General features: G+C 37.3%; 2 protein-coding genes and 1 long non-coding RNA gene across 4 annotated transcripts in view; all 3 read left to right on the top strand.

Moving 5' to 3' along the window:
• The first annotated feature begins 1,031 nt into the window (after positions 1-1,031).
• LOC6560072 (phospholipase D2) lies at positions 1,032-16,164 on the top strand. 2 transcript variants are annotated; one of them, XM_032734392.2, is made up of 9 exons: positions 1,032-1,106; positions 9,907-10,579; positions 10,726-11,257; positions 11,486-12,262; positions 12,551-13,893; positions 13,952-14,077; positions 14,738-15,075; positions 15,139-15,386; positions 15,593-16,164. In XM_032734392.2, exons 2-9 carry the CDS (start codon positions 10,017-10,019, stop codon positions 15,692-15,694), a joined length of 4,029 nt encoding a protein of 1,342 aa, XP_032590283.1. In that variant the 5' UTR covers positions 1,032-1,106; positions 9,907-10,016; the 3' UTR covers positions 15,695-16,164. The 2 variants fall into 2 exon arrangements, with proteins under 2 accessions (XP_032590283.1, XP_001985697.1); XM_001985661.3 differs by lacking the exon at positions 1,032-1,106 and adding an exon at positions 4,392-4,594.
• Positions 16,165-17,047: 883 nt separating this feature from the next.
• LOC122322561 lies at positions 17,048-20,412 on the top strand. The gene is made up of 3 exons (XR_006246695.1): positions 17,048-17,073; positions 17,804-18,062; positions 20,317-20,412. It is a non-coding gene; the product is annotated as an uncharacterized LOC122322561 (long non-coding RNA).
• Positions 20,413-20,731: 319 nt separating this feature from the next.
• LOC6561299 (pneumococcal serine-rich repeat protein) overlaps positions 20,732-26,906 on the top strand; it is a gene marked incomplete at its 3' end in the record, with an annotated part of 170,306 nt that continues 164,131 nt past the window's right edge. Inside the window, exon 1 of the mRNA XM_043215413.1 lies at positions 20,732-21,354. Within this exon, the coding sequence (XP_043071348.1) occupies positions 20,732-21,354 (623 nt within the window). The remainder of the gene's footprint in view (positions 21,355-26,906) is intronic.

Genomic DNA, 26,906 nt, shown 5'->3' with positions numbered 1-26,906 from the left:
ACTCTTATCGCATGGGAAGTGACTTCCTTTTTTGCATTAAATATTTATGTGTATTTATTTATTCATGGGACTTGCATATATTCGCTGATCTAGAAAATATTTACTATTTTCACTTTCATTTATTTTATGTCAAAAGTCAATCATCTATTTCATTAATTAACATGCAGTCTCGTGCCACTGTGCACATCACTCAGCTGTTTGATCGCCATTACGTTAGCGCTCGCGCTGTCTCTCTCTGTCTCTCAACATCTCTCTCCCGCTGCTTGCAGGCACAGACTTTGGCGTCGAACTGTAAGAAATGGCAAAGCTTGAATTAAAAACTGTGCACTTGGCATAAATGACTTGAGCAACACAGTGTCGAACATAATTAATCAAATCATAAATAGCTGATGCAACACAGACCGAATCGCAAAAGACGTCTTGCTCTGTGCTCTTTCTCTCTCTCACTCTTATCTCTGCTGTGGCTGCGGCTGTCTTCCAGTGCTCAATTCCAGTTCTCACGGCGCTCTAGTCAGCAGACGGCACGTTTTTTGCTTTATTCAGTTATTAATTCGACGGCAACGATTGAGGCGGCCGCGGCGACTGCGCTCTTCAAAGCAACAAGCGAGCAACAAGTTTTTTTTCAAGTTTCTTGCCGAGAAAGTTCAAAATCCTACAATAACAACAAGATCGCGTCCGTATCTCAGTTTTGTGTGTGTGTGTGAGTGTTTGTATGTGTTGGTTTCGCATCACAACAACAAAAATTGAACAGCAATCAAAATTTGAAATGAATTTTAGCATATTTCTTGATTATTTCGCTACAATTTGAGCTGCTCCAAATTGTTTTTGCACTTGCCAACAAAACTTGTGTAAAAGAAGTAAAAAGCTCAACACTTGAATAAAATAAACTTGTGTGTGTGTGTGTGTGCAATTGAGTGTTGCTCGTGCGCGAGTGTGTGTGTGTGTGTGTGAGTAGAGCTACACGAATAATAAGAAATACAAAAGCGCATGAAAAGGAATTATCACACACACATACAAACACACAACATACGTAAATCAAGTCACAATAATAAATTTTTGATGCTGTTGCAAAAGCTCTTCTTGCTTTGAGCATATTTTGATTTCAAGTAAGTGTTTTTTTTTGTACATTTGTATTTATTATTGCTCATTGCCTATTATGCATAATTATAAACATATTCAAGCAATATATTTTTCAGAATTTATATATATATATAATATATACAGGGTATGTTTTTGTTACATTTTACAAGCAACTTAGAACTGTTCACAATAGCAAATAGCACACATTGTGAATGAATTGGTAAACAAAAACATTAAAACTTCTATGGGTTGTTCAAATGTGCATAAATAATAATAACAAAATAGCAACGTGGAATTATTGCTATAATTTTGTCTATAGAGTCTATAGTAAACAGTGCTCAATGCACAATTATCTTATCTGAACTTTGACTGCAAAATATAAACACAGACAACTTTTGTTAGTAAACTATTCCTCGGAGAGCTTTTGCTATTGAGACTCAATTAATTCTGATTAATTCACTTGAATTAAAGTTCATTAAATATTTTGTAGAGTGTAAATATATATAGATTTATGCAAATAACGTGTTTATTTACTTATTTTATTATGTGTTTATTCATTTTACATTTTTTAAATTGTGATTTTTATTTTTTTTACTTCTCCGAAAAGTTATAAAAGTTGTTTTTGTTTTTTTTTTTTTGTTGGTGCCAAACTCACAAGTTTTATTTTGGCAATATTTCGATTGGTATCAGCGATAAGATATGAATATATATATGAGGTATACTAAAGATATACATAAAGTCGTCCAATTTTCTAAAGACACAATTTTAAATGCGAGAACCTGAAACTATTTAGATATATTTCATAAACTAATTTAAAATATCAAAACAAAACTAAAGACCTTCAATTGTGTCATATTTTTTGTATATATGCAGAAGCTATTAATAAATTATTGTGGACTATATTTATAAGTTGTTTAGCCTATGCGGGTTTCCCATATTTATAATCTGAAACACTTTGCTTTGTTGATTACAAAATTGAAATTGACGCATTTTTGTAATGACGAAATGAGCCTTTTGTTATTGTTGTAATCTTATCATAAATGTAATTATAATTTGCGATTTCATTTTTCGCCAAAGGGCACAACACAAAACAATAGTCATATTCCGTATAAGATTGGATGTGAATAACGAGTGTTGATTCCAATTAGATAAGATTACACAACACTGACAACACACACGTGTGTTTTTTTATCTATGTTTTAGCAATATGTTTGAATATGAATCACGGTTGAATCGGTTAAATTTGCAAATCAGACAATCCTCATGTGCGTGTATAATGTGACAAATGATGGAAAATACCCCTTTTTAATTTCCCAACTTTCCGTTAGAGATCACAATTGCACATTGCTTTTATTGCTCACTGCAAGGCCTCTCTTAACACTGACTCAACTTTACTCTCTCACTCTCGCAGTCTCCTCTCAAATCGCCAAACTCGTTTCAGTTGCTCTCTCTCTCTCTCTCTCTCTCTCTCTCTCTGCTATGCGACCTTGTAGCTTAAAATGCAAATGTTCTTAAATGCAGGCGCAGATTATTGATCTGCTCCACTCACTTCTGCAGAGCCCGCATAGAGTGACTTCCAGTGACTGGCAAAGCTTCCAAACAGCTGTTTGTGCTTGGCAAATGCCAACCAGCAACACCAGAATCTACTCGCTTTTTCTCTCTCTCTCTCACTGTCTCACTGCGAGCGCACTTTAACCGGTTAACGTAAGAGTAAACGTTAACCGATTGGTGCGCTGCTTTCGGCCACGAAAGCTTTGGCCATCGTCGGTTTGCTATAGTTACTATTATTAGGCAAAGTGACGGCAACGTTAACGCAACGCTTTTGGCAACGCGCTCGCAACTCGAAACGATCCGTTGATCGTGGGCGCGAATCGGGAAAAGGGGGCTGGAAGGGGCTCGTGCTTCGCTTATCGCTGTGTGTGTGTGTGTGTCTGTGTGAGTGAGTTGTCTTCATTTCTGCGCTGACATTCTTGTTGTTGTCACAGGTAGAAAGAAGTGGCAAAAACGAAAACGGGAAAAAACGAGAACAACAACGAAAGCAATCGTTTTTTCTTACTTCTTCTTCTTCTTCAGTGTTTTATTTATATTTAATGCGACTGCTGCGGCGACGGGTTTCAGCCAACGGCTCTTCTCTTGAAAGCTTGAAAGCTGTAACTTCCGTTAGTCGCTGACCAAAAGTAAACAATGGCATATTTCATATAATTATAATTATTATATTTGTTGTTGTTGTTGCTTTTGTTGGGGAATATTATCGCACGCGAAATGCAGACGTGTTGTTTTCAATCTTAAAATTATGCATATCATGCGTGCATATCGTGAAAAGATACAAAGCCATCCAATGGAATTTATACACTTCCCACTCCTCCATCCCCACCCCCTCCCCTCCACTAAAATGTGAAATGTGTAACAAGAGCAAATGGAAAATAATGGAAATAATGGAAATAATTACACATACACGAGTGCCAATACGAATATTCGCTTATTTCCAAATTTTCATTTGTGCCAAAAAAAAAGAAAGAAAAACTAAAAAATAAACCAAAAATGTTTGTTGTGCAAAATTTTTATGGGCTCTATTTCAGCAGCACAATGTTGTTCGAGTGTAATTAAAAAATCTTATGCGAAAATGTGAATTCGATATTGTTTGCTGTCTACAAGAAAAACCTAATAAATATATATTTAATAAATAAATAACACTAAAATATATACAATTATTTTTAAGTAATACCGCTTAAGGCAAACTTCTTTTAAAATCACGGAAAGTAGGCTAATCACAGTTTGAATTTGAATATTGCCATAAATTCCCTTTGACTGTGATGTGAAATAAATTTTTATGATTCATCAAAAATGGTCACACTGCCAGCTTAAGCCAACAAAAAAAAACAAGTTGTCTGCGATATATTTTTTTTGGCAAACAAAAATAAATGTTTTAAAAATTGTTCACGTTTTGTTAAAATTAAGGGGCGAACCCATACCAAAAATAAAAATAAAAAAACAGCAGTTAATAATACTAATAACTATCAGTAAATAAGTGAAATGTTTCAAAAAAAACATAAAATAATTGGCCATGAGCCAATTTAAATCAGTCGTTGACTCCATTAACTAGAAGAGCAGAAGAAGAAGAGAGATCTGATTATAAAATGTTTTATCTACAAAATGTGTGTATTTATTGTTTAATTAGCTGCTGTAAGGCAAACAATGACAACAATAACAAGCGCAACGGAAACCTCGTAAAACAAATTAAAAAAAACAAAATACAAAATGAATTTCAGTCAATACCAACAAAAAATTGCTTACCAAAAAGAAAAAATACCAAATAAATACTTAAACAAAGAAACAAACAAAACGCCGGTGTAAAAAATGGCCCAGCCAAATGTACCAAAAGTCCCGGACGCTGTCAACGCTGAGGCGGAACAGCTGCAGCAGGATCCAAGGCATGCGGCGTTGACGTCAGATATGCCAAATATGCGGGTGCTACGTCATCGTCGCAGCATCTCACAGCTGATGGCCAGCATGGGTAATTGTTTAGCCAGCTTTAAAGTACCAACTACACTGTTGTCATGTCCCCAATCTGTTTGTCTAACGCTTAAATGTCCCAAATGTATCCACAATTCCCAATTGACCTACATATAAAAAATCCCAGTTAAATGTCCCAAAGTGTCTGTTAATGTTAATGTCTCTCAGCTGTGCTGAGGATCAGACAACGTAATCACAGCTGATGGCCGCACCCCACACCTGTTATACCCCTTCTCTCTTCGCCCTCCCCACTCTACAGTCATTGCAAGCTTTTGTTTTGCTTACGTTTCTCATGGTCCAAGTCTATTTCTGGTTCTGTGTGTGTGTCTGCGCATTAACAGATGCTTGACTGTTAAGTGTGTTGAGTCTGTTGTCATGGTTAGATCATTGGCAGACTTGGCAGTGTCTCCATTTCAACTCTGCGTCATGCCACAAAAAAAAAGCTGCGCTGTATTATTATGTTGGACCAGTTTTCAAGTTTCAGGCGTCTCTTGTTGAATTTCTAGAATTGTTTTACTGCTTATTGCTGACCGGTTTGGTACTTTAGCCGGTTTTTGATTGTGAAAGTGAAAAAGAATTTGAAATGACACCGACTCTTGCAACTATTGTTCTATTGTATTTTGTTGAGTGGGCGTGTTAGGAAGAGAATGAATCGATTGAAGTATATGTATATTTATTTAATTGTAAATAAAATAAAAACATTTATAAAGTATTTTCAGTTCAGTTCCATAGACTACAATTCACCCGGCGAACAACAAAAACTCAGCTCAGCCGTAAAATTCTTATCAACAATTGTCAATTATCAACGATTATAGTGTCATAAAAATGCTGATAACATGAACATTGTCAATATTTTTAGAGTATTACAGAGCCTATTTCGCAGTTGAACTTGATAAATTGACGCAAGCTGAACAAACGTCAACTGAAAATTAAATTTTACCTAAAAGCGCAATTGCTGATTGTATTAAAAACTCAAGGAGACATTTTTGATTAAAAATGACAATTCTTTGATCAGATTATCTTCTCTGTTAAAAGTCTCAATTACATTTATAGTATAGACAAAAATGTACTTAGTACTTGCTTTTTATCTATACCTTTCTGCCTATCCCATAAATATATAATAATCAATTTTGTATATTTTTGACTTTTAATGTCCTAAGACATTTTCAACTGTAAGCTGTAGAATATTTACATTTTAAACTCACTTAAGACTCAGTTCAATAATAATACTTTTTACGTCATTTATTCATTGCTTCATTCAAAATGTGCAGTTAACTTTAAAATGTCTAAAATAGAAGTTTTCCTATTGTTGCTTTATTTATCTACCAAGTATATTTTATAGACTTGTTGTTACCTTTAAAGCCACCGTGTTTCTAATTGTTATATAACCCTGGAGTTTTAACTGCTGCTTTCGCCTCACGTGTTTGCGTGTTTGACTAACTAAGCCACACCATTAGCCAATTATTCATATTGTTATATGCCGATGTCTAAATTGTAAATGCCTGGCACGTTGTAAGCTCTTTTCAATCGATTTTATTTATTTACAATATGAACAACTGCAACAGGAAGTTTCGATTTCTTTGGCACATTTCTATAGGGTCAATTCAGCGCGAATTGAGTTGAAAGACCCTTTTGCTTTAAACAAACGGCGCAATATCAGATAAAATTATATAATATATATATATATACATTCATTGATATCAAAACAAATGGCCAAACTTGTATTATCGATATGAGTCAAGCCAAATGAAATTAAATTCCGTTTGCGTAAATCATATTCGTTTGAAAATGTTGTAAATCAGGAATATTCCTACACGTAAATCCAGAACACAAAAAAGCAAAGAATAACCTTTGACTTTGACTCAACGACCACTGCAAGAAAAAAACAGAAAGAATAATAATAATATTGCCGTTTTGCGGTTTGTTATTAAGTTGCTGGTTTTTTTTTGTTGTCGTTTTCTTTCGTTTTTTATCAGTCATTTTGCTGTGGCTAATTGTTTGCTTCCATTGTTTTTTATTTTGCCTGATAATAATTGTATTTTCTTTTTCGTTTTTTTTTGGGTGTTGACTTGCCGCAGTGTTGTTTTTTTTTTTTGTTGCTACAACTTCTTTTTTCCATTCTTATCGGGCTGAAGTGAGGGGGCCACAATAAAAATGGGGTCTTCGTGTTCCATCAATTTGTGGCCAGAATAATTCACAGTTAACAGCACTGTGCTAATGAGTATTTAGCAACTGTTTAAGCAATGAAAGTGATCAAAATGCTCGCTAAAGAGCTCTTTAAATATTTATTTAATTGACAGCCAGCTTAATATTATGTTGAAATACATGCGACAAAATTGGAGTGCCCCAGAAACGATAATCGAATCAAATAATCCAATGAGATATGGCTGGGATTACCTGGCTCTCAAATTGATTAGCAGTTTGTCAGCCTGTGTGCGGTTTCGTGAACGTTTCACAGGCAGCAATATGTTTCTGTTTCTGTTTCTTCTTTCCAAACTTTTGATTGTTAATAATAATTATTAATAATAAATAATCCAAGGAGATTAGGCTTGAATTATTAAGTTGGCTGTCTTTCAGTCTTTGTGCTAATTTCGTAAACGTTTCACTGGCAACTGGCCTAGCTTTATATTACTGTTTCACTTGCTTTTCTGCCAACATTTGTTAACCAATCTTTTTGAAAGCACTCACGTAATGAGTTATTCTTAGCATTGCTCGCCTCATTCTCACAATTTGACGAACCTTTCTTGTGAGACAACAAAAAGTCAAAAAAATCAAAAAGAAACAGAAGCAAAATGATTGTTTATTTTTACATTTCAAGGCGTACATTGAACCTGCCTCTGACTAATGACTAATTTTAAACTAAATGACTCAAAACGATGAGCATAACAAACACATAAATAGAATAATTTAACTTTTATTTACTGTTAATGCTATAAGGCTGTAATTTGTAGAAAGTTCCGTTTGCAGTCATAAAACAACCTTCAATTTAAGTCCACCAACTAACTTTGATAACAATCGCGTTGACCGCGCACGTGCTCCCAATTAAACTTGACAAATTATATATATACGTCTATATAGACGTATATATTTCATAATGTTTTGTGGCCACCCCAAAAAAAAAAGCGGGGCCTCAATGCCAGACAAACTAACCGAGCTCAACAAGTTCAATTTTTATTGCTGACAAACTTGAACTTAGATGTTCAAAAAAAACTTCCAACCTTGCAGCTATTTCAAGCCAGAGGGTTGTAGGGGGTGGTGGTTGCCCCAACACCAACCCAACATTAAATAGAACATCAAAAGCGATAAGATATTTTGATAAGATCATATGACTAATTCGCTTGGGCTACCTCAGGCATATTTGCCTGCTCTTAACTATATTTTTAGAGAGATTACTTTTTATTATTAGATTATTTTTATTATACGCATGGGTTGCGCTTGCTTCGAAGCTATTTTTCATACTTATATATTAGCTGAAAGTAAATTATAAACTTACTTAATAGAATCAAACTTATTTAATAGAGTCACTGTCGCCAGAAGACTCACAGAAGAGTTATAGTCTCAGCAGGGGAGCACAACATAATAATACTAATAAATAATATACATCTTTACCTGGCTTTACTGTACTGCTTTCTATATAAAAAAAAAAAAACTAATAGTTAACCATATTTATGCTGTGCAGTTAGTCCCTTTATCAGTTATCAGTTGAGCCAATAGATTTCAGTAGTTCGAGTCATATATCAAAAAAGGGCAAGCAGCGCAAAGTGCGTGCTGTTATCGGACACTATATCTGCCAGTCCATATCTGTCAGTTATATATATTGACTCACACACACATATATAAATCATAATTTAATTGATTAGCGCCTAATAACAGTTGTTATTCCAACCAGAAATCATCCATCAAATCATCAAACTGGACACCAAAGACAGCTGTCTGCAGTCCAAAATGTAAATAACTTCTGATAAATTGGCAAGAGAGACTTATCATTCACTCAAGTGGAGTATATATGTATATATATATATATATGTGTATATATATAGTAACTTTATCATGCATACTTTGCCATCTGTCTGGGCTTCATTATGCTTTAAGTCTGCCTAAGTAATGCGGTGCAAAATAACAAAAACATTAATTATTTTGTGGGCTACACGTTCTTATCACTTATCAGCGATAAGTTGGACGCACCTTTATCAGCACCTGCCATATTTATTGGACTTTTGCGGCCCATGAATTCTTCGAGTTTTGTTGTCCGATAAAATTTGAAGGCAAAAGCCATTTCCTAATACCAACAAGTGTATAAATACCAGACATTATTCTCTAATCAACTTTCCTGTAATATTATATATACTTTGTATAACATTGTATAAATTACTCAAATTAAATGCTTAAAGATCAGAAGAAAACTCAAACTTGATGAATAAATAAATTTAATACGAGGGTATCTATTAGTCTGCTTGATAAAAATAGCTTCAATATTGGTTTGCTGCTTCTGTGAATAACTTGAAAATTCTTGGGAAAATTGAAGAGCTCTTCAAACACCAGCTCCTCACATACACTTGACTTATTAAATTGAACAAGATTCCAGTAAAAAATTCCAGTGTAATCCCTTGTGTTTAACGCTATCATATATATATATAGATATATATGTTCAGTGTGCACATTAGATACTAATAATGACTTGACTAATAGACAATACACATGCTTGAGAATAGACAAGTCAACAGCATTTAGTTGAAACAACAAACCCTCAATGTTAACTAATTAAAATGGTGCGCGACTCGCAAGCGAAATGAAACGTTGCAAAAACCACTTGAAAGAGTCGTGTAAATAGAAGATAAGGTGTACTTTACCACCACTACTACTACAGAGTGAGTCGAATATATATATGTATATATCTCTCTCTTTTTCTCTTTGGGCTTGTAAGCTGAAGTTTGGTAGTATAAAAGTAACTTAAATTAAGTGTGCATCCAAAGTGTAGGACTGACTGAAAACATATTAAAACTTTGTCAAAACTAAACCAATTTTCAAAATCATTCCATTTTTTATCATGCTACATTTCAATCTGGAAATACATTTGTAGATCGAAATTTAGGTTTAAATGCTGCACTTAAAAGTGATATTTAAGGATCTATCTATGGATCCACAATTCCCATAGATAGATTGTTTGGCGCCTAGATTAATACTGCATTTAAATATATTTTCGTTTGTTTTTAATCAGGTTGTTACCTCAATATTAATATTATATTTAAGTTCAAGTCTCCAAGTCTTTTTGCATAGCATTATTAAAATCATATTTACTATTTTATTCACCAGTTGAATATCCGACGGATGATGCCTACAGACCGAGTAATTATGGCGGCTATATCAATCGCGGCTATGACTATGATTTAGATAGTTCCTACTACTTTCCACAATACTCGGACATGTCGGAAGCCAGAAATAGTGGGCCACTGCCGCCCTACACACCCGAACAGCAGCTCGATCCCGTTGCGGATACGGTTGTGGATGGGCATGGGAATAGGGATGGGAATGGGGATGGGGATGCGGATGAGGAGGAGAACTACGATGAGATTGATGCCGAACACCATGATGATGGCGATGATGTGTTCAAGGACTGCACAGATGAGAACATCGCCGAGGAAGAGGAGACAGCACACAATAGTCGCTGCCTGCCCGAATTTCAGTTCTCAATTGTCGAATCGGAATACGACGAAACGCTGGCGTTTCCCGATTCCGTCACCATATTGTCAACGGGCGGCGATGAGCCCCGATTTGTGGAGCGCAAGGAGACCGACGATGATGACGAGGAGTTCGATGATGAGAACAGTGTCCAGATGCGCCAAGATGTGCCCTTCACCAGCATCTATGGGCCCAGCGTCAAATTCAATTCGTTTCAGCGAAAAGTCTTCATTCCGGGCAGGGAGATTCATGTGCGCATCGTGGACACGGAGAGGAGTGTGACCACCCATCTATTGAATCCCAATTTGTGAGTAAAAAGAACTACAACTGAAATATTTATTTAATTTATATATGTGTTCCTATATTCAACTCGAAATTATTACAATAGAATTGATCGTGTAATCAATTCAGAGTCCTCAACTTACTTTGGTCTGATCGATGTCTTTGTTGCAGATACACCATTGAGCTGACCCATGGCCCCTTCAAGTGGACGATCAAGAAGCGCTACAAACACTTCAATTCACTGCACCAGCAGCTGAGCTACTTTCGCACCAAGCTGAAGCTGCCCTTTCCGAGTCGAGCGTTGAAGGAGAAGCGCACCACGTTGAAGGCTTCGGCCAGTCAAATGGCCGATGAGTCTACGCTCAAGGATCTGTCCGCCCACACCAAAGTCAAGCAGTCCAGCACACCAGCGACCAATACTAACAACAATAATAATAACAATAATAATAATACGAATGGTGCTGTGGTTGGTCCGAGTGCTGCGGCGAGGATCTTAAGTCCTGCACATGGCTCGATCCTGTCGAGTCTGACCTTTCGACGCAGCCAAAGGAAACGCAAGAAAAAGAAACGAAAACTGCCGCGATTCCCAAATCGGCCAGACAGTCTCATCACTGTGGAGCATTTACCTGTGAGGATCAAGCAGCTGGAGGACTATCTGTACAATCTGCTCAACATTAGCCTATATCGCAATCATCATGATACGGTCAGTATAAAATTACAACGATGTAAAGATAAAGATAAAGATCATAATCAACATATCGATAATAATCAGAGTAAAGCTCTAACTTCAATGCATATCGATTTATATCGATAGTAATAAGAGTAAGGCTCTAACTTCTGAAAGGATACTTTTTAGTTTATATATTTTTTTAGTTTATGATCTCTTTATTTGTTGATCACTTATTGATTTTTCTTGCTTATCATTCGACAGCTCGACTTTGTGGAGGTGTCCAGTGTGTCCTTTGTCTCTGGTCTGGGCATCAAGGGCAAGGAGGGCGAGATATTGAAGCGAACGGGATCGACACGACCCGGCCAGGCTGGTTGCAACTTCTTTGGTTGCTTTCAGCGCAATTGTTGTGTGCGTTGCAACTACTTCTGCTCGGATGTTGTGTGTGGCACATGGCGGAATCGTTGGTTCTTCGTTAAGGAGACCTGCTTCGGCTATGTGCGGCCAACAGATGGCAGCATACGCTCGGTGATACTGTTCGATCAGGGCTTCGATGTGTCCACGGGCATCTATCAGACGGGCATGCGAAAGGGCCTCCAAGTGCTGACCAACAATCGACACATCGTACTCAAGTGCTGGACAAAGCGCAAGTGCAAAGAGTGGATGCAACATCTGAAGCGCATTGCTAACAGCTATGCTCGTGATTTCACTTGCCCCAATCCGCATATGTCGTATGCCCCGATGCGTGCCAATACTCAGGCCGTGTGGTATGTGGATGGGGCACAGTATATGGCTGCTGTGGCCGATGGCCTCGAGGCAGCCACCGAGGAGATCTACATTGCCGACTGGTGGCTCAGTCCAGAGATCTACATGAAGCGCCCAGCATTGAATGGCGACTACTGGCGACTGGACAAGATTCTGTTGCGCAAAGCCCAACAGGGCATTAAGGTGTTTGTGCTGCTCTACAAGGAGGTCGAAATGGCACTGGGCATCAATAGCTACTACAGCAAGTCCACGCTGGCCAAGCACGCCAACATCAAGGTGAGTTGCGGCATTGGCAGAAGGATTACCAGGGTCTACAGCATTACTATTTATAGCTGTTCTCAGGGATTGAATTTGAGTAGAAAATCTAATTAAAATGGAAACTTTCCGTTGAGAAACATTAAAGATATGCCCTACTAAGAAGGGGTAAAAGGGTATAATGAAGTTTTGCGAAATTATGTAAACAGGCAGGGTATCTGCCAGTCTCTCGAAAGGGTTTTCTTCTGTTATTAGTTCTGTAGTCTATCAATATTTAACTTCTAACTCATATCTATGATCCATCTTTAGGTCATGCGTCATCCGGATCATGCTCGAGGTGGCATTCTGCTGTGGGCACATCACGAGAAGATCGTTGTGATCGATCAGACTTATGCATTTACGGGCGGCATAGATCTGTGCTATGGTCGCTGGGATGATCGAGCGCATCGCCTGACCGATTTGGGCAGCATCTCGACCACCTCCGTGTCGGGGAGTACGCGACGCACGCCGACCATCCAGTTCAACCGAGATGACGAGGATTCGGCGTTCGGTTCACGCAAATCCTCACGCAATGCCAACTACGAAACGTTGCCCAAGGAGCCAAAGGAATCGCGTTCCCGGCCAGAGAGTGGGGAATCCAATGCAATCGAATTGCGTACGCTGAAGCCGGGAGATCGTCTGCTGATCCCCGAGCTGCTGTCGGCGGCATCGAGTGAGCTCAACATAGCAGATTCCACAGCGCTGGAGGGCATGAAACTGAACACACCCGAAATGGAACGCAAGAACATGTTGGATCGTTTCAAGGATAATGCCATGAAGGGCGCACGCAAGGGCAAGGATTTTATGCAGCGATTAACCTACGACAGTTCAGCGATGGACAAGGGCAGTGATCAGGAGCAGCAGCAGGAGACGCAAGAAGAGAAGGCAACGCAAGCTGGAGCAATCTATAGCATTGACACCACGGATGGCACAGCGGCTTCAGCACATGCCCAACTGCACATGGATGCTGCCACATGTTCGAGTACGAGTGGGGCAGCAGCAGTAGCAGCGGGTGCAAATGCCACAGCTACCAGCACCCAAATCCAAAGTGAATTCTATGGCCAGGCAAAGTATTGGTTCGGCAAGGACTATTCCAATTTTATACTCAAGGATTGGATGAACCTCAATGCGCCGTTTGTGGACATCATTGATCGGACGACGACGCCGCGAATGCCGTGGCATGATGTCGGCATCTGTGTGGTGGGTGCCTCCGCACGAGATGCGGCCAGGCATTTCATACAGCGCTGGAATGCCATGAAGCTGGAGAAGTTGCGGGATAATGTCAAATATCCGTATCTGATGCCTAAGAGCTATGAGCACATCCGACTCAATGCGCACTTGCAACAGGTGCAACAGCGACGGCAGCAGCGTGTCACGTGTCAACTGTTGCGCAGCGTCTCCGCCTGGAGTTGTGGCTTCATCGAACCGGATCTGGTCGAGCAGAGCATCCACGATGCCTACATTGTCACCATAACGAAGGCCCAACATTATGTCTACATCGAGAATCAGTTCTTTATCACCATGCAGCTGGGCATGAATGTCTCGGGTGCCCACAACAATGTGCGCAATCAAATCGGGGAAACTCTCTACAAACGCATCGTGCGTGCGCACAAGTAACTGATATATCCTATATATATATATTTCGATTCTAATATTTCTTTCTTCTTTTAGGGAACGCAAGCGTTTTCGTGTTTATGTGATAATGCCGCTATTGCCGGGCTTCGAGGGCGATGTCGGCGGCAATACGGGCATTGCTGTGCGTGCGATAACCCATTGGAATTATGCATCCATTTCCAGGTGTGCCCCTTACCCAACCTCACTTTAATTAAGCTTGTTGCTTGTTTAGACTGACAACGAACTTGTTATTAATTCTAGAAAAACTGTTCACAGTTTAGCTTTGTGTTTTGTTTGCCCAGTTGAAATATCATATCATAGTCAGGCTCAATCAGTAAATAATGTGACATAATTTGCAATCAATTGTCTACAAGGGAACTTACTGATATTCAAAGGTTGCACAATAGATCAATCATTCTAAAGGCAGCTAAGCCTAATAGTCGTCTGACCCAAGTAGCACTTTACCAAAACATTCTCAAGCATAATTAAGGTCAATATTTGTTGACTTTTAGTCAAGGTTTCTTTAGAAACAATTCAAATGTTCAATAATGATAGAATAATTCCATATGCCTCCAGCTAAACTATGAATATAAGTCTATCTTAGGCACAGCGTAGTCCGATTGTTCCTATGACAGCAATAGGATATAGTAAACAGCATGAGAAAGGCAGACAGATCAAGTCGGTTAGGATCGGAGACACCTACTTCAATGTCTAACACATGCTCCGATGTAATTATAATACCCTATACAAAGATATACATATATGCTTAACTATATACTATATACAGCTTTTTTTTATCTAACGACTCAACTAAAGTACTCTCTATGTATATCTCCCTCACAGAGGACGCACTGCGATTTTGACCCGGCTTCAGGAGGCTGGCATTGCCAAGCCGGAGAATTATATATCGTTTCACAGTCTGCGCAATCATTCGTATCTGAACAATACACCGATTACGGAGCTGATCTATGTGCATTCCAAGCTGCTAATTGCCGACGATCGAGTTGTCATCTGTGGATCGGCGAACATTAACGATCGCTCAATGATCGGCAAACGGGATTCGGAAATAGCAGCGATTATCATGGATGAGGAGTACGAAGATGGACGCATGAATGGCAAGAAGTATCCGAGCGGCATCTTTGCCGGCAGACTGCGCAAATATCTATTCAAAGAGCATTTGGGTAAATCTCCATAAGAAATACTCTCCATCTTTATCTATAGCTAAGATCTGTGCTCTTTTTTAGGTTTACTGGATTTGGATGCTGCCACATCGCACTCTGATATCAATATAAGTGATCCTGTCTGTGATCAGTTCTGGCACAACACCTGGCGTCGCATCTCATCGAAAAACACGGAGATTTACGATGAGGTATTCAAATGCATTCCAACGGATTTTGTGAGGACATTCGCCAGTCTGCGCAAATATCAGGAGGAGCCACCGTTGTCCAAAACTGAACCCGAAACGGCCGCCAAGCGTGCCACAGAAATTCAGGTGGGTTCCAGAATCGCACAGGAAACTTGAGTGAAGATCTGGATAGATATAATGATGGATCAAATGATATGTGTAGAAAACTGAAGAAGAAAATCGGCTTCATTTGAATGAATTACAAATTGAATTTATTATTAGTTTATTCAATGACATAAATATCTTTTAACTAAAGATTCACATAATGTAAAAATACAATTTGTATTTTTCAGGGACATCTGGTGAATCTGCCGCTGGAGTTCCTCAATAAGGAGGTGCTAACGCCGCCCAATACCAGCAAGGAGGGCCTCATACCTACCTCTGTATGGACATAGTCTGCCAAAAGTCTTCAAGACGCCATTAGATACAGTTAGAGTTAGTTTTGGTAACTGTTTAGGTTTACTTTCTCTATATATAGTAAAGTATATTATTATGTTTATGTTTATGTTTATGCAACCCACCAAAATGCGCTTAAGTTTCTCAAGTTGCTGTTTGTTGCCAAGTCACATTAGGTTTGAAAATTGTGTAATTGTAAATATTTGTTTTTCTTCCCTTACAACTAGTTAATTTATTCTTTTATGGTACATCGACGTTCCCCTATTAAATTTAAGATTTTTATATTGTTAGTTCTTATAATGTTTAAACAGTATTCTAGACAAACTAAAGCGCAATTCTATTTTTTTTAATAAGTTCATTAAAGTGATGGAAAGTACGAAATACAATGTATCTTAGTTTCTATTATAATGTAATTAATTAATTAATAATAATAATATATCGTAAGGGTAAGGAAAATCCCCAACAAATATCACAAATGATCTGTTTACAAAGAAAATCCCATGCGCTCTCAAAAGCTGATTGTTGCGAGCGCGATTGTAAGCTGACTGATGCGAGCGCACGCTGTTGTGCACAAATATGGAACGTAGTCTGCATGTGTGTGCTGTTAAATTTAGTCTGTTAACAGCTTTTTCTGTTAAGTGAAATATGAAGTTATCAATGAAAATCGGGACACATCAAAAAGAGCTTAAATATTCATAAAATGCTGAAATAATTTATCAATTAAAAAAACATAAGAATTATGTTCAACTTGCTCGAAGAACATACTAAAGGCTACAGCAATCAATCAATGTTTTGTAACAAAATTAAAGTGCTGATAATTTGAGAGCTTTTATTACAATTCCTCACTCAAAGCACAGTTTGTCCTGCTCTCCCACTCTGTCGCTTTTAGCTTTGCATTTGCAATTTGTTTTTGACTTGCAGTGCGTTTTCTATGCTCGATCAGTGAGGTGGCGTCGCTTGGCATGCATCGTTTCTCGTACGTGTGCGTGTGTAAAAATTATAGTACCGTCAGAAATGTTAATGAGTACTGCACACGCAACAGCTGGTGTAATATATGCTGAAGCCAATGACAACAATTAAAAATACCATTACAAATGCTAATAGATGAGACTAAAAGCTAAGGTAATCAATTAATAAGTAACAGAATCAAAGAGCTTTCGTTACATTTGCCCTCACTCACTCACTCACTCAATGCTCAGTCACAGTCCTTCTCTCCCGCTCCCCTCTCTCCATTCAACATTCTCTGACCTGCAGATTTGCACATGCAATTTTTTTTTTTTGGACTTGCAGTGCGTTTTCTATGCTCAGTCAGTGCGGTTGGCTGCTTGTCGTTTTGCTTGTCGCTTTGCTTGTCGCTTGTATGGTTTTATGTGTGCGTGTGCGTGTAGTAATTAGTTAATAGTAGTTTAAGCATTTGCAATGCTTCGATTAGTAATTTTCTGCACTTGGCAACTGCGCATACAATAACACACACACACATATTTTTCTTCTTGCATTCATTTTTTACTCTATGAAAAATATAAGACACAAAGTCAAACGGCAAAGCAACAACAAAAACAGCTATAAAACAAGTTCCGCTGCTCTGTTCACACAACAATGACAGACATTGTAGCTCTCTCGCTCTCGCTCTCTCTCTCTCTCTCTCTGCCAGAACAGTTGCATCACAAAGACTGAGCAGCAAAAGTCACTCACACACACACAAACACACTCACTTCTCGTATAACGTAATAAAAGCACGTGTTGGCTTTGATTTTTTTTGTTTGTTGTTGGCTTTGCTCGTTTTTTCTTTGCCTTGCTTTTCATGTGTATTTCGTATTCATGACGTGATTTGCAGTGCTGGTAAATGATTAAGTATGTGTGGGTGTGTTTGATAACAACAGTTGCGTTGTGTTTGTTTGTGCTTTTCTCTCTTTTGCTCTCTCGCTGTGGCCTGCGCTTGATTTTGTTTTTGTATTGCTTGCTTTTGCCTTTGACTTTGCTTAATTACCGAAGTAAATTTCGTATGCGAATTTTGCGTGGGCAAAAAACAAAGCTGCAGCTCGTATAAATAAAGAGTGGGCATTTCTTGTTGTTGTTGTTGCTGTGATTAAGGAAATGCTGCATTTTAGGTGTGTGTTCAATAAGAAGAATGAAAAACGTCAGCTAAAGCAAATGCACCTGGAATGTTTATCGACTCTAAATTTCGTATTGGTATCTAATACGGATTTCCAATTGGAATTACCTCGTCAAAGTAAATGGGAATGAATGAAAATGTTAATGTTATTTAACATTTGAGTGAGCTGAACAACAGAAGCAGAAGAGTACAAAAATGTTCATCGAGAAACAGAAAGATAATGTGTGGAAATTCTAAATCGGAAGAAAACAGAGGTGAGCTTGACAAACAGTTATTAATTTATATGCATATTGTTATTGGAAAAAAATCATGAAAATTGGGATGGGAGAGAAATGAACACCAGTTAAAAGCTTAAATAAGAAAAAACTTTGGTTTTTAATACTTTTATATGTTACAGTTGCTATATTTAATAAAACCCACAATATATTGCATTTACTTTAAATTTTGATCCATCACAATTTTGACTGCTCGACTTGTTTTTTGCCCTCTATATTGTTTTTGGTCTCTTTTTCCCACGGCGCATATATCAACAGGTAATTGAATACAACATTATTTTACAGTTAGAGTTGGGGCAACAATTAAACGCAGAAGCGAAAAAAGAAACCAAATATTGAACTTGTCCAAAACACACAAAAAAAACTAAACAGATAAAACAAAACAGAATAAAAAAAACCAAAAAAAAAGAAGCGTGTGGGCTTGTGGCGCAACAAGCAGCAGCAGCGCAGTAGCAGCGCAGCAGCATAAGCAGCCGTCGTACAACCGGCTTCCCTATAGACCCCCCCCCCCCCCACACCTTCTCTTCACTCCGTCCCTCGCCTCTCTCTTTGCTGTCTTTTGAGTATGCCAAACCTGCTGCCGCTGCACAGAAATCAAAAGTGAACATCGCATCGCTTGCATATTCACTCTCCCCACTCTTCTCACTCAACACACTCTCCACACTTCACACACACACACACACACACATTAGCAATTCGCCACTCGTAATCGTAGTCGTCGTCTGTCGTCGCTCGTGCCTTTTGGCAACGAAGTTGCGGTCGTTGCTCGTTCGCACGCTCGTTCTTGTTGGGTTTCGCTCGTTTCGCTCGTTTCTTGCTGGCCAGCTCGGTTCTAGTTGGCCAAAGCTCTTCGGCTCGACTCGGCTCGGTTCGGCAGCGCCCCACACCACATCAAAAAACACATCGTTTCGTCGCGACATTCAGTCGCAGGCAGAGGCCAGCAGCCAAAGCAACGCAGCGTAAACGAAAGAGACTCAAGCGCGCACTTTTCTCGTCGAGCTTTTCTGTTCTGTTTTTTGTTTTGTATTTACAGTTGCCAAAGTTCGACTTACATTTTTACATGGCAATTAAATCGAACAGCATACGAAACGAAAACAACCACAATAACGAAAGCAACAACAACAAATGAGTGTGCTGCTTTTTGACTTGATTATTAATAGAACCGCCGCAGATCATTAGACAAGTCGGCCCCGGCGAACGCAGCATTGATAACGTCTATGTGTGTGTGCGTATGTGTATGTGTGTGCGTGTGTTAGAATGTTTAAATATGTGTTTGTGTGTGTGTGTTTGTATAGGAATGCATTCGATTAGATTTGTTTGTTTGGCATTGTTGTTAAACACAACAAAAAAAATGCCAGATTTGTGACATTTGTTGTTTCCACAATTTTCGGTTTCTCGGCTGGCTCGTTGTTTCGACAAACAAAATAACAAAAAGTAAATACAAAATAAAACTCAAGAGACGCGAGAACCGGTTAACTGTTTGCAAAGCTTGCAAAAAACGGTTTTTTTTTGTGTGCACTGCAAATGCAAAAAAGGAAACAGTAACAACAAAAAGCGCCGGAAACGAATGAAACTCATAAGAAAATTAGCTGCCATTCATAATATGAATATGAATACATTCACTAAATTATTATGATTAAAGCAAAGTATTTATAACAACAAAAAAAAAGAAAACGAAAAGAAAAATTTGCTAAACAACCAAATCCAACAAATAAAAATTGAATCAAAAAAAGTGCCGATAAAGTGTAAAATTACAAAAAAAAAAAATAATAATAAAAAAATGGGTCACATTAATTGAAAAAAAATGCCTAAAAATGAGTTTTAAGCCATTTTTGTGTTAAATTCGCAATAAAATATCGCCGGTTGTAATTCGAGTGAAGTGCAATAAATTAAATGCCAATTAAATTTGAGCAATATTTTTGTGCAACGTTTGATAATTTTTATTAATATTTTAAATGCAAATGCGCCAGCTTTAAATCTATAAAAGAATCGAATTCAATGTGTAAAAGGAATACTAATCATAATGAATGAATTCATATTGAAATATTATTTATACATATATAAGAGAATTGCTTTTGGACTCAATGATTTTATTGACCATTATTTATATAGTGATACATACAAAAATAGCTTATTTTTAAAGATCTTAAGGCTTATACATTTTCTACAGATATTCTCAGATTCAGTTTTACTTTTTTCTATACATTTTCTTATCATTTTGCATTTTTAACAGTTTCTATAAATACATAAAGCAAAGAACAACTAAATAATACAACATGAGCAATCACTTTTGATAATAATAATAATATTAATAGTGCTTGACACACAAAACAAGTAACATTAAAAACAGTTGCTGGCAAAACAAATGCGAAAAAGAGCTTAAAAAAAAGAATAGAGAACAAAAACCGATTTGAACAAAAATGTGTCGTAAGCCAAACAAATGGCAACAAACAACAACAACAACAACAAAATAAACAGCGGAAAACAATTAAAAAGAACGTTGCAAAACAGTTGCAACGAAAATAAACAACAAAAGAGAGAAAACAAAAAAGTGCAAACACAAAGAAAACAAGTTTAGCAAAAAAACAAAACAAAGCAAAGAAAATGTCAGGCATGCAGTCAAAGGTCACAACAGTGATTAAAGATTAATGTTACTGCGAACGAGCCAACAACAGCCACGCCCCCAACTTACAAGTACAGAAAGAATAATAAACACCCAAACAACAACAGCAACAACAACAACAACAGGCACAATTGTTGCAAAGAAAACTTTAACTTCGAATGCGGCTCTGTCATTGTTTGATCAGCTGAAAAACGGCATCAATTTGAACAGTTTGACAACTGCAACTGCAACGGCAACGGCAACAACAACGGCAACAGTTGCCGCCTCAATTCCGCTTGCACCACCCGCTGCCCCACCGCCAAACATTGAGTTGAAGCCACCGGCAAGCAAACCGCTTAAGCCATCCTTTAGCACACCTTTAAACAGTAGCAATAGCATTGGCATCGTGCATGCCACCAAAAGGGGCAGGCAAACAACTATTGCAACCGCAACTGCAACAAATAAAACCTCGTCAGCAGCATCAGTTGCCAAATTGGATATCAACGCATTGCGATCTCAGCTCTATCAGGGCGCCACAAAGACTGTAACACAAACAACGACAACAACTGCCAGGGGAGAAAGGGGAAGAGGGGCAGCCAATGTGCAACAGGGAGGCACAAAGAAGAAGCGCTGCCTCGATCGTTACGATTCATCAGAGTCATCAGACAGGTGAGTGAATGAATGAATACACTCATAAGCATAAATACACACATGAGATTTAATTAAGGTGTCAACAAATAAAAATTTAAAAGAAATAAGAAATAAAAGAAAGTATATACTAAATAAACCGGCTGGGAAATCTAACAGTGATTAAAAACAATTGATATCTCATTCCTTACTCAATTATTAATATATATTTGAAAAAGTATTTCAAATGCTTGTATTAAACATGTTTGAAGCCCGCGCAAAGCCGCTCATAATCAGCAAGTCGGCATTATTTCTATTTCTGTATCTATCTATCTATCTATCTGTCTAGCAGAAACTTTTTTCTTTTATTAAGTTCAGTAATTAACATTCCTTTCACATAAATATAGTAATTTAGAGTAAAGCTTATAATTAATTTGCTGCTGACTAAGAAACAGGCTGAATAATTTAGACAAAAACCTGTTAATATGATTACCAAGCTGTGCCACTTAACGCCTAATATACAAAAATAAAATAACTACAGCAGAAATAAAAGAAAAACAAGAGATACAAAATTCCATGATGGATGATAAATAAGATGAACTTAGACAGCTGATATTTGACTTGCCACATAATATATCTGTAAGATACTTTACGCACAAGCTCAGTCAGACTTGTGCTAAAAATGGAAATGCCAAAATCTAGCTAGAGAAAATGTTTTCTATTTCATTTTTTTTTCTGCCAAAATTCAAGCTAAAAACAGAAATACTAAAAATATATGCACAGATATATGTGCAAATATCTGTGAGATACTTTGGCAAATGCACAAACAGAGATACTTGAATTACAATGTGATTTATCAAATGACTTATAAGCATTGTATTTAAACACACACACACACTGGGCCCATTAAACAATTTTGATAATTTATCTGACGGATAATTGTGGCGAAGTGCGCTAAATGGCGTTTAAATCAATGTATTTTTGTGTTGTTTCTTGTTTAAAAAAGCGGCACGCGCAAAATCGCAAAAATTACCTCGTCAGCTGTGCGAATTTATGGCTAGCAGATATTGTGTGTGTGCGTGTAGGGGTGTGTGTATGTGTTATTGTTGTATCTATAACCGCACAATGCCAACTAATTTCCGCTCATTAAGAATGCGCAACAGCGCTGCTGCTGTCGTTCTGTCTGTCTGTCCATCTGTCTGCCTCTGTTGTGAGCATGCATGCGCATGCAGTTGTTGCATTGTGTATCTTCAAGATACGCAAAAGCATGCGTTCATTTATCATCAGTAGCAGAAACAACAGCAGCAGCAGCAGCAGCAGCAGCAAAAACAGCAGCAGCAGCAGCATTTGTGAATTTATGGCGCGTGGGCGCAACAAGCTTCCTGCTCAGATACAATATGTATCTGCGGCTGCAACTTCAAATTCTGTTTGTGTTTTTTTTTCTTTCATTTTTTTGGCTGCCATTATTTTATATTCAAGCGGAATTGCAAATGTATTAAAATCGTACAGAAACTACATTATTAGATGGAAGCTATTATGAACTCATATTCATGATCAGTATTAGTCAGTCAGTAGATAGACAGTTTATGATAACTAATCGCTATTTTTAGTAAACTTGGCATATACGACTCTAAGCAAACTGTAGCCATAGCTAGAATTGGTTGTAGTATGAAACTTTATTGTTAATCAAGATATTCGAACTAAACTTATTATTCTGCTCACAATGTACCAACAAAACATTCATATCTAATTACTAAACTGTGTATTATTATGCTGCTTATCTAAACCAAAGTCACCCAATATGCTTCTCACTAAAGTCTCTAAAAGTCATCGACATTGGACTACAATATCATTTGGCTACTATATCATATATAGTAATCTCTAGTGACATTTGGAAGGCAACACTTTTGCTAGAGTATCTAAACTTCGACATGGCTCAGCTAGCCTTGTTCTTACTTGTTTCTTTTTGCATTCTAATTAATTAATTGTTTTTGTTGCTATTATTGCTGTTGCATGCAAATCATGAATAAATTGAACACTCTACGTTGTTGTTGCTCATTTGTTGTTGTTGTTGCGTTTGCGTTTGCGTTGTTGTTGTTGTCGTCGTCACCATGCTGAAGTTCGGTTCTGTTTCGGTTTCGCTGGCATACACGCAACGCGAACGCACGCATATCAAAAGCCATAATCTATCTCTGCTACCATAAAACATATTGTATCTCTTGGTACGCTATCTGCTATCTTTGCTCTCTTTCTCTCGCTCTCTCTCTCTCTCATTGTTGTGCACACTCTCTCTCTTTCATTTCGTTCGTTTGTGGTCGGCTGCGTTCGTGCTTTGCGCTCGTGTCGCGCTCGGCTTCGCTCGTCTCTGTCGGAAATAATTTCAACTTTTGGTCGTTGAACTCTTTTTGATTTATTTTTTTTTTGTTTTTTTTTTTTTGGTTTCACGTCGCTCTCACAACATGAAAACATTTTTTTCTCGTTCATTGGTAATTTTTATTGTTTTTTTTTGTTATACATTATTTTTTGCAATTTTTGCGCTGCATTAAATTTTATTGCGCATCTTTTGAGCAGCTTAATTGTTGCTTTTATGCTTAAAGTTAGCATTTTTTTTTGGGGCGGGGATTTTTTTGTTTTTGTGTTGTGCTATTCACAATTTAGAATAATACAAAAACTCGTTTCTTGGCGATATTTATATATATATATATATATATATATATTTTGTTTTGTACAGAGTATTTGTTTCTGAATTTATTCATTAATTTAATTTAATATTGATTTATGTAGCATTTTTCAATTATTGTGGGATTTATTGTATCACAATTACAATTTTTGTGATTTATTTAACAGTGTTTTAATTGGTGTTTAGAAAAAATGACTGAGGGCGCAATCTATAGAGTAAATTAATTTAATCTCTAGCATTGTCAGCAGTTTAACAATAGATTGAATTATTTATTGTTTTGTTACACACAGCAATAAAAAAGTGCTAGAATTACATTTAGTCTAATGTATGGCAACAAGTATGCTAATTTCAGCACAGATTTCTTTCAGTTGTTGTGTTGACTATTGCATTGTAGTGACTATGAAGGCGAAAGTTGTTGAGAAAGATAACTAGGGTGTTATTCAAATCACACCAAACTAATATCAGCAGGCGCACTTTGTATTTAACAGCTGGGTACAGGGAATCTCCCAGGCGAGATCTCTTTTCAATTATTTTAAATATTGGTAGGGTAAAAAATGATATTTTTATTAATATTACCTTCATGGTTCACAAGATATTTGAACAGCTTTGGGAGTTCTATGAAAAGTTGTGTAGATCTCACTTTTATATGTTTATCTTATGTTTCCCATAATAATTACAAACACTATAAAGTATTTAAGGGGAATCGAAAGTCATCTTTGCATGTTTTGGACAATATTCTTTGGCAATTTCAACTTTAACATTTTGGTTTCAATTGTTGCCAAGTTGCAGCTTGGCCTTCTGCAGCATCTGTTGCAACTGTTGCTTGCAATTGCCAAGAACTGCAGATATTAAAATTGAATTTTAGCGTTTACAATGAAAACATTAAACGGCAACAATTATTTGCGGCATCGGCAACGATCGCGTTGCATTTTGTTGTCGTTGCAGGCAGATGCGAGATTCGTCTCGTAACAAAACATTTAACTTTAATTATCGCCCATAAAGTGGAAACGAAAAAAACAATCTTAACTTAACTTAACTACAGCATGTAATCATAAGTTTTTCGTCTTTTTTTGTTTGTTTGTTTATTATTTTTCATGATAATCAACTTGTATTTATTTTGTTGTGTTTTGCATTTTAAGTGTGCTATTGACTTGGTACAGGTTTTTCCACATTTCCATGCCACACACAACACACAAGACACAAGACCGACCCCAAAGCAGCAGCAGCAGCAGCAGCAGCAATCCCCAAGTGCGACCCACTGCTCCAATGGCGCGCAGTTTTTCCACAGTTTTCCACAGTTGCAGCTAAATGTTGTTGCTTTTTCGTTTTTCTTTTATTTGCCCATTGCCAGTTGTTAGTTTATTTTTTTCTTCTTGCTTTTCTTTTTTTTGCACAGTCATGCCACAGCACGCCTCAATTGTCGACAACACACACACACATACACACAGAGAGAGATATCGATGCAGATACAGCTGCAGTCACAGATACAGCTGCAGTCACAGATACAAATACAGATACAGATACAAATACAGATACAGTTACAGATGACTGACAATGCTGATATTGTGTAATCGCCCACGTTGATTTATCTTGTTTAAGTGACTCCAAAAGCGACGCCAACTTCGACGTCGCATCGTGGAAAGTGTAATGTAATAATTCGCAAATTGCAATTGCCTCTTTTATACCCTGTAATTCAAACACATTTCGTTTAGTGGCTTTCTAGTGAAAGTTTTCAGTTATCACTTTTGATTACTTACATTGATTGATCTGTTTAAGCTTTTTTTTTACACAATTATGCCCACAACTTGACAGGAAATCGTAGAAAAAAAAGTCATCTATCTAAACTGGACAGCGAACTTTAAAGATTTTGGCCAGAGGCAAGCCTGTTAGCAACCTGAAAGATATAGAGACTCTCAACCAGTCAAACATTCTTGCATTCGTTCTAGAATTAATAGGGTATCTTGTTAGTTGCACCAGCCATTATTGACGCACTTGCAACTTGTGCAGTTGAAGTTACTATTTGCTGTCGCTTCTGCCGCAACTCGCTGCTGCTTACAACTGCTTCTATTTGCAACTGCTGCTTGCAACTCGTGTATATTTAGTCGTGCCGCATTTTCGCTTCTTAATGTTATGTTTGCAATTTTTGGCATTGCATTTGGCATTGTTTTCATAGCAGTTGCATTGTTTGGCAAACCCCCAAACAAAAATTCAACTTGTTGTTGTCGTTTTTAGTTTTTTTTTTGTCAACAATGCAGCTGCACAAAAAAAAATTGACATTTTTTTTTTGTTAAGTTCAAACTCGAACTTTGATAGAGCTCGGTTTGTTTTTGGTTTTATGGTCATGATCATGACTCATGGCATAGAATAATCGAGTGTGAAATATGAATGCACATTTTGATTTATGGATTTATGAATATTATTATTCGAATTATTTTGAATTGTGTTTATTTTTTGCTTCTCTTGAGTATCTTTTTTTGTTTTGTATTTATTTATACTTTATTAAAAGTCAAGGTTACTTTAAAAGCTAGCTAATTAATTTAGTCATTAAATGAATTGAATCATTGGTAAATGCTTATTCAAGTCTTTTTTTATATTAAATATTAAGTTAATGATTATGTTCACTTGACTATTATCGTCTTCTTACTAAGAAGTAATCAGAGTATATTATATTCATTAGTTTTAGCTCGAACTAATATGTAAATCATATTCTTGAAATTTTACTTCCCTTAAGAATCTTTGCACTTTAAGTATTTTACTTTGTCCAACACTTTGCCCTTTTTGGGCAAAACATTTAACAGAGCTCTTCATACGAAGCCTTGCCACATTCTACTTATACTTCTTCTTCTGTTTTAACCCACACACATGTTTTGTAGCTGATTGCCCCGTGGGCAACTTACTTCTAAGACTTGACTCG

The sequence above is a fragment of the Drosophila grimshawi genome, unplaced genomic scaffold, assembly GCF_018153295.1.
Source record: "Drosophila grimshawi isolate 15287-2541.00 unplaced genomic scaffold, ASM1815329v1 contig_1367, whole genome shotgun sequence".
Classification (NCBI taxonomy): Eukaryota; Metazoa; Arthropoda; class Insecta; order Diptera; family Drosophilidae; genus Drosophila; species Drosophila grimshawi.
The sequence above is the reverse complement of the archived record's forward strand: the minus strand, read 5'-3'. Positions and strand labels throughout refer to the sequence as shown.

Bases quoted from the DNA above. Each gene is read 5' to 3' on its own strand.
- LOC6560072 (XM_001985661.3), top strand. From the start codon at position 4,438: ATGGCCCAGCCAAATGTACCAAAAGTCCCGGACGCTGTCAACGCTGAG. The intron at 4,595-9,906 runs GTAATTGTTTAG...TTTATTCACCAG, and splicing joins ACAGCTGATGGCCAGCATGG to TTGAATATCCGACGGATGAT. The intron at 13,894-13,951 runs GTAACTGATATA...TTCTTCTTTTAG, and splicing joins CGCATCGTGCGTGCGCACAA to GGAACGCAAGCGTTTTCGTG.